General features: G+C 44.5%; 1 protein-coding gene across 1 annotated transcript in view; it reads right to left on the bottom strand.

The window, feature by feature from the left end:
* The window catches only part of adck1 (aarF domain containing kinase 1), a 147,617-nt gene that overhangs the window by 53,757 nt on the left and 86,360 nt on the right, over nt 1-7,500 (bottom strand). Inside the window, exon 7 of the mRNA XM_076300307.1 lies at nt 5,394-5,510. Within this exon, the coding sequence (XP_076156422.1) occupies nt 5,394-5,510 (117 nt within the window). The remainder of the gene's footprint in view (nt 1-5,393; nt 5,511-7,500) is intronic.

Below are 7,500 nucleotides of genomic sequence, written 5' to 3'. Positions count from 1 at the left end.
AAAATACATACATTCTTAAAACACAATACTTGATTTTCCCAATAAACATAAGGATGCTTAGTATTTCTAAGACCATTCAATCAATTTGTTTACATTAGTCTTCCCTTAAAATGTATAAAAAAAAATAAATAAAAAAAAAGCAATTATGTGAAATACCACCAAAGACACAAGATGGGGAAACACCATAATGTGGGCCATGCGCTCTGTACTATCTGAATATCTAAATAATCTATGTCTAGCTGTAGATGTACGATACAGTGCTAATAACACTAAGATGCAGAATCAGATGCATATAGAGTTACAAATAGAGTTGCTTTATAGACTATTAATGAAATGACTGGATGACTAGATGAAACGTCTGTCTATCCATTAACCACTCCCCTTTATCATTCACAGGTAATGTGTCAACAAATCCATCCTGCATCAAACTTGCCAACTTTTCATGCTACAAGTAGAGCACACACACACACACACACACAGACACACACACACACACACACACACACACACACACACACAAACACTTTGGACTGTGAAAAGGGCTAAATACTGCAATTAGATCAAATGAATAGCATGAAAGGGCAGCCTTTCAATAACCGGCATTAGGCTTTCGATACATATGGTGAGTAATGACAGAGTTCTCTTGGGGATAATAGTGGGCAGATCACTGGGAGTCTTTTCACGCTCAATGCAATCTTAAGTATCTATAAAGCATATGTTCAGTAAAAAATATGTAAATATAAAAAAATATATAAATATATAAATAAATAAAAATCAGGGCAGAGTGGGTGTGTTTTGTGTATGTGTGTGTGTGTGTGTGTGTGGGGGGGGGGGGACTGATTAGAAAGTTGCTAATTGACTGTACTAGCTGTCAGTTCCAGTCGGGGCTGAAGTCAGAGTTATTGTCTCCATTATCTTCCAGGAGTAAAGGGGAAGGGTTTAAAGAGTGTGTTCTGTCTCACACACACAGATATCCCGGACAGGACAGGGCACAGACACAGGTGGAGGTAGAGGCCGAGGCACAGACACAGGTGGAGGTAGAGGCCGAGGCACAGACACAGGTGGAGGTAGAGGCCGAGGCACAGACACAGGTGGAGGTAGAGGCCGAGGCACAGACACAGGTGGAGGTAGAGGCCGAGGCCGAGGAAGGCTGCTTGGCTTTGCGTCGCTCGGAGGAAGAGTGCAGACAGGCATGCGTTTGATGCGCCCATCCAAGAGCTCTCGGCAGCCTCTTCCGTCTCCTTCAAACGAGCCCGCTGCCCTTTCAGTACGGCTCGCTGGCTTATGAGGGCGGCCTCGACCTGCGTTTAGCTGTCTGTCACACGCGCCGATGCCTGCTGGCTTGCCAACGATAAGGAAAGGTTGCCGCTTACAGCCCCGATGCTCAGCACAAACAAGCCAGCGCCAGTGTGTATGCGCCAGCCTCGTGTGCATATTCATTTGAAGACAACACAAGCAGAGCTACCAAAACAAATAAAAATAAATCTATATGAACAGATAAATAAATAAATATCTAAAGTGTCAAATTAGCGAGGAGAGAGGGCAGATGTGCAAAGGCAGGGTGGAGTGGCATAAACACAGCAGCCGCTAAAATGAGTCCATTTACTGGCCTAACAAAGGCAGCACGCGCCCAGGCTTTCAGCAAGCATCAGAGCGCTTCACTCATTTTCTCTCTCACTCACTCCCTCCATCCCTCCATTTCTCTCTCCCTCTCTGCCCATTTCCCTCTCTCTCTCTTCTCTGTCTCTCTCTCCCTCTCTCTCTCTCTCCTTCTCTCTCCCTCCCTCCCGCTCTCACTCTCTCCATCGTTCTCTATCTGCGGAGCTATGCATGAAATGAACCACTGCCCAGGCTAATGGCTTATTGGGGCAGCAGCAGTAGGGCCAGCAAAGAAATATTAATAAGCACTATATTCTGTGGGACCGGGGAGGCAGGAGAGGGGAATGAAACAGCCTTAACGATGGCTGTATTTATTGCACACGCCTTCCTGCCTGCCTGCCTGCCTGCCTGCCTGCCTGCTGCTCTGCGGCAAATATGCAATCACCAACAGGTGGAGGCTAACAGCTCAAAGGAAATACTTTGAGGACTACTGGATGCAATTAACGCAATTGACCAATCCCAAGCCCATTCAGTGTTTCCCACAGAATTGAATTCTATTTGTGGTGGTAAGTTTGCAGAATGAACTTGAATGCAACAGTTTTTAGCAAATTAGTGCAGCGTGGTTATGATGCTAACCAGATTTAAGCACAATTTAGTACAACCCGGATAATCATTGTGTGGTGGTCAATGTTGATATTGTGGTGGGCCGCCAGAAATAAGTCAATGTATGGGAAACACTGCCATTGTTACTGTTGCTATGTTGGACTTTGGGAACTTTGGTCTGAAGAGCTTGTCAGAAGTATGACCGGTGTCTATGGTTCTGGCCACGTGTTAGTTTTAGGGCGCTATCCATGATATTCCTGAGCCAGGACATCTCAGTATTCAGAAATATGGTTTTCTTTATCTGGCCGAAACTGCATTGTATTGATTTTGATAGCATAGGCGTAACAGATGAATTATCAGTGGTACTATTGGTAGTTGGGTAAGTGTGCCTAGTACTACTGCTAGTGAGAAGCACGGCGAAAAGCCCGTGAGAGTGTAAACGACTTTTGTGGGCAGCCGTGGCCTACTGGCTAGCGCTTTGGACTTGTAACCGGAGTGTTGCCGGTTCGAACCCCGACCAGTAGGCACGGCTGAAGTGCCCTTGAGCAAGGCACCTAACCCCTCACTGCTCCCCGAGCGCCGCTGTTGTAGCAGGCAGCTCACTGCGCCGGGATTAGTGTGTGCTTCACCTCACTGTGTGTTCACTGCGCCGGGATTAGTGTGTGCTTCACCTCACTGTGTGTTCACTGAGTGTGTTTCACTAATTCACAGATTGGGATAAATGCAGAGACCAAATTTCCCTCACGGGATCAAAAGAGTATATATACTTATATATACTTATATTTAGTCTGTCCATTAATAAAGACATCGTAATATGCTAGTGATTAGTCAGTGATCTGTTTTATGTGTGTGCTGTCCAAAATGTATGGACAGCAATTAGTTAATGCTCCTTCTCTCCAGTTAATATGCAGGTAATACATTGCGAAAAAATAAAATGTGTTATTAAAAGTGTTATTAATCGTATATTAACATCAAAAAATCTATTTGGTAATGTTTTTAGTATGAAGAGACCTACCTGGGTCTTATTTTCAGGAGTCAAGACAAATTTGCTCAACGCACTGGCAATCAAATTTGCTCAACGCACTGGCAGACAAATTTGCTTGTTTTCAGGATGAGATGTCATAAAATAAGTCAAACTCTTCCTAAATGAAGTTAAATGATTTTACGAGAAAGCACTAGGTAAGTCTCTTTATACTGAAAACAATACCAACTAGATTTTGATATAAGATTAATAACACTTGGTTACATTTTGTTAGATTAGCATTTTTTGCAGTGTATGTGTTAATATGCAGCAACAACTCTGAGACACAATGGAAACCTCCACAGTCCAAAAGTCCACGGTGAAACAAGTCATTGTTTATTTCCTCGATACTTTAACCCAGAACAGGTTTCCAGTGTGGATTAATAATTGATGGGAGTGCACAGCAGCTGCTTCTCCATCTCCGCTGGAGATAAGAACACAACCAGACACCTGTAAGCTCTGCTTTCTATAAAACGCTCAAAAAATACGCCGCCTGCTGAACCTGAGACCAGTGTACGCGGATGGGGGCAGGGGAGAGAGAAAGTGGGAGAAATTCACTGTGAATCTTCCTGTCCGTCTGGGCCTGGGTTTAAGTTGTCTAGTATCTCACAATCATCAGAAGTCAAGAGAAAATAATAATGTGTGTGTGTGTGTGTGTGTGTGTGTGTGTGTGTGTGTGTGTGTGTGTGTGTGTGTGTGTGTGTGTGTGTGTGTGTGTGTGTGTGTGTGTGTGTTAGTTTGCCTCCCAAATAGCTCGGTGTGAGCATACACGCCATGAGACGATCAATAAGCCATTAACATCTTTTGTTCCGCCCGTGCCTCTCAACCCCGAGGCCCAGAGGACTGTGGGACGCGACACAGCCATTCTCCTCTCCTCTCCTCCCCTCTCCTCCCCTCCTCTCTCCTCTCCTCCCCTCTCCTCTCCTCTCCTCCCCTCCTCTCTCCTCCTCTCCCCTCCTCTCCTCCCCTCTCCTCCCCTCCTCTCTTCTCCTCTCCTCCCCTCCCCTCTCCTCCTCTCCCCTCCTCTCCTCTCCTCCCCTCCCCTCTCCTCCTCTCCTCCCATCCCCTCTCCTCTCCCCTCCTCTCCTCCCCCTCCTCTCCTCTCCCCTCTCCTCCCCTCATCCTCTCTCCTCTCCTGTCTTCCCCTCTCCTCCTCTCCCCTCTCCACTCATCCTCTCCTCTCCCCTCCCCTCCCTGCTCCTCTCTCCTCTCCTCTCCTCCTCTCCCCTCTCCACTCATCCTCTCCCCTCCCCTCCCTGCTCCTCTTTCCTCCCCTCTCCTCCCTCTCCTCTCCTCCTCTCCCCTCTCCACTCATCCTCTTCTCTCCTCTCTTCTCCTCTACTCTGCTGTGTGATCAGTCCATCCCAGGTCTACAGCACCAGGGCCCTTCCTGTAGAGGTGCATACCTCTTACACATGCAGGGCAAGCATGACCTGCTCCACAGAGATTACCTGGACATTGTGATGAGGACATACTGGGATCGTTTTTTCAGCGGTCGTCATTTGGCGTTGGGCCAATATTAGCCCCCTAGACGGAGGTCACTTTATAGCAAAATGAAAAGTGTGTCATTGAAAAGCTCTCTGTCACTTACGGAACCGTGACTGGTGGGAGCGGCAAGGGTAAAATAAATCACCCCTAGAAAACACACACACACACACACACACACACAAAACATTCTGCAGTATTGATATGAAAAAGAGGTTCCTTTAACTCTACATTCATTTGCTGAGGGCTAAAAAAGAGGAAATTGAACGAACACCATAATATCTCTTCTAGCAGATCCCATTTCAGAAATGTCAATGCCCTCCTCTCTGCAAAACTGAGCAGCATTTCCAAAAAGCTTTCCTAATGCTCTGCACCGTGATTTCCGATGCATCAAATCAAAACTAATTGCTCCATTAACATTAACAGGCACAATTGCTAATTAAATGTCGCACAATGGCGCAATGTGTCATCTTCATTTACAACTGTTGAAGTAAGGGTTTATAAATGTTTATGAAGGTTTCAGGCGGTGCTTCTGGAGGAAGCAGCCACAATGATAACATTCACAAGTCAAACCGTGCGGATGTCTACTCAATCCAACGCTATATTATTGGATGTGTGATCTTCAGGACAACCTTTTGCTGCAATCCTTCAAGGATTGACTGGGCGACAAACAGTCACTTCTTACCTCATTGACATCGATGCCATTTCGCCTCATGTAGTCTCTGTCGTTCACCTGGCCTCCCTCGGCAAAGTCCATCGTCAGGATACGCTTAGTCGAAAGATCCCAGTGAATTTTTGGAACCTGTACAAAAGCAGAAAAAAAAATTGTTGTTGGATGATGTTGTAAAAGCACTGCGAAACGGCAACACGTTCAAGCTAATGGCATTTTGTTTGGGCCTCTATTTCGTTCCCTCTGGCTTTGATTGCTTTGGTCCTGCTTGTTCTGAGCTCCCCTCAGAGTCATGCAGGTGCCATCACAAAGTGATTTGAAACAAACCAATTTCAAGTAAACATTTCATCTCTCTCTCTCTCTCTCTCTCTCTCTCTCTCTCTCTCTCTCTCTCTCTCTCTCTCTCTCTCTCTCTCTCTCTCTCTCTCTCTCTCTCTCTCTCTCTCTCTCTCTCTCTCTCTCTCTAACCTGTCATTACTGCTCTGTAACAGCACCAGGACCACTGGAGAAACGTCTCCTGCAATAGCACATAAAAACAGTGATATCATACAGCAGTCGCTTCCATGGGGTCCCCAGCTCTCCATCTGATTGAGTCTTTTGTTTTAGGTAATTAAAGACCGCGTACAGCTTGGCAACAACACACTTCTCCACCCTGCATACAGTACATCTCATTTAAAGAGTCACTTTCTAGTCTGTCATTTAAGTAAAAAGCAAGCAATTCAGTTTGATTATAAGGTATGCGTAAAGTGACAAAGATGAAGGTGCCTGACACTACTTACTGTCTCAGAGACGTGTCTGCTTAGCATTTACAATCACACAATATGGCACCCTGCTAATTGTCTGTACACATGGATTTGCTTGCCACTGTCAGCCATTATATAACTAGCACCACAGCTTATTCTAAACCACACAACAGTTTCTAAAGTCACATGTTTGACTGCAGTTATCATCCCACTCACCATGACTGCTAAAACACACTAAATACATACTTAATTAGACCTCACACACGCAAACACACAGATACACACTCAAACACATACTGTAGACACTTAACTAATGCTACAGACTTGCACACAAACCTAACTAGTCCCCTATAACACGTATACACTAGCCCTCTTGAGACTTGAGAGTAGCACACATGACATCCTACTAACATACTGTATAAACAGAAGAAGCCTAAATCACCCTAATGATCATATACAGGTCTCACGACCCCCCAACACACACACACTCACACACACACACACACACACACACGCCTAAAAAGTGCTCCCTCATACAGTAAGGTGAGCTGCTACCCGTCTCCATCTCTATATCTGCTATGCCACGCCCCTAATAACTGGGCTGACGTCCCCCTTCATGACATCGGTCACTGTGCATCCCTGAGACTTAAGGAACTGGGGAAGATCACACGGTAACGCAGTTACACCCTCACTAGATTTTTTTTTGGTGCCATTCAGCAATAATGAACCAACATTTAAGAACAAGTACTTAAATGGTAACACAAAAAGGTCTAAAATTAAAGCCAGAAAGTGCTCGGTAATGGAGTTACAGAAAATTATCATTACTTTTTTTACCATAAAAATCATCAAACATGCAGTTCTCAAAATATAACATTAAAATAACTCATATATCTTAATTTCCAAACTATTAGCCGCGGTTTATACATTGATTTTGCAAAATTTCTTCAGCTATGAGGTTAATACACGGGGCAGTGAGAATAGTATTAATATAGTTTTGTTCTTTTTAACTTGCATAAAACACAGTCCTGCGGTTTATACACAATGCGGCTAATACACAGGAAATGACTGTCGAAGTGTTTCTATATAAAGATTTTGTGACTGTGACAATTTGTATTATGTTTCATAAGTCATGGTAACAGTGTTACATGGCAGTGGAGCTACAAAGGTTCCTATTGTTAAAACAAGATTTAAATGTGTAAATTGTCCCCAAAATCATTATCATGTATTCATTAGTAATAGTATGTTTTATGATAATGAAGTGGAGTAGATATACCGCATACAGGTACACATTATGTGCTAGATGGAGTAGATGTACCGCATACAGGTACACAATATGTGCTAGATGGAGTAGATGTACCGCATACAGGTACACAATATGT

Source organism: Alosa pseudoharengus, unplaced genomic scaffold, assembly GCF_046254945.1.
Source record: "Alosa pseudoharengus isolate Yale_2024_CS ecotype anadromous, Long Island Sound unplaced genomic scaffold, YU_APseudo_1.1 YU_APseudo_1.1_scf_22, whole genome shotgun sequence".
Taxonomy (NCBI): domain Eukaryota; kingdom Metazoa; phylum Chordata; class Actinopteri; order Clupeiformes; family Clupeidae; genus Alosa; species Alosa pseudoharengus.
This window is presented reverse-complemented; position numbering and strand designations above follow the sequence as displayed.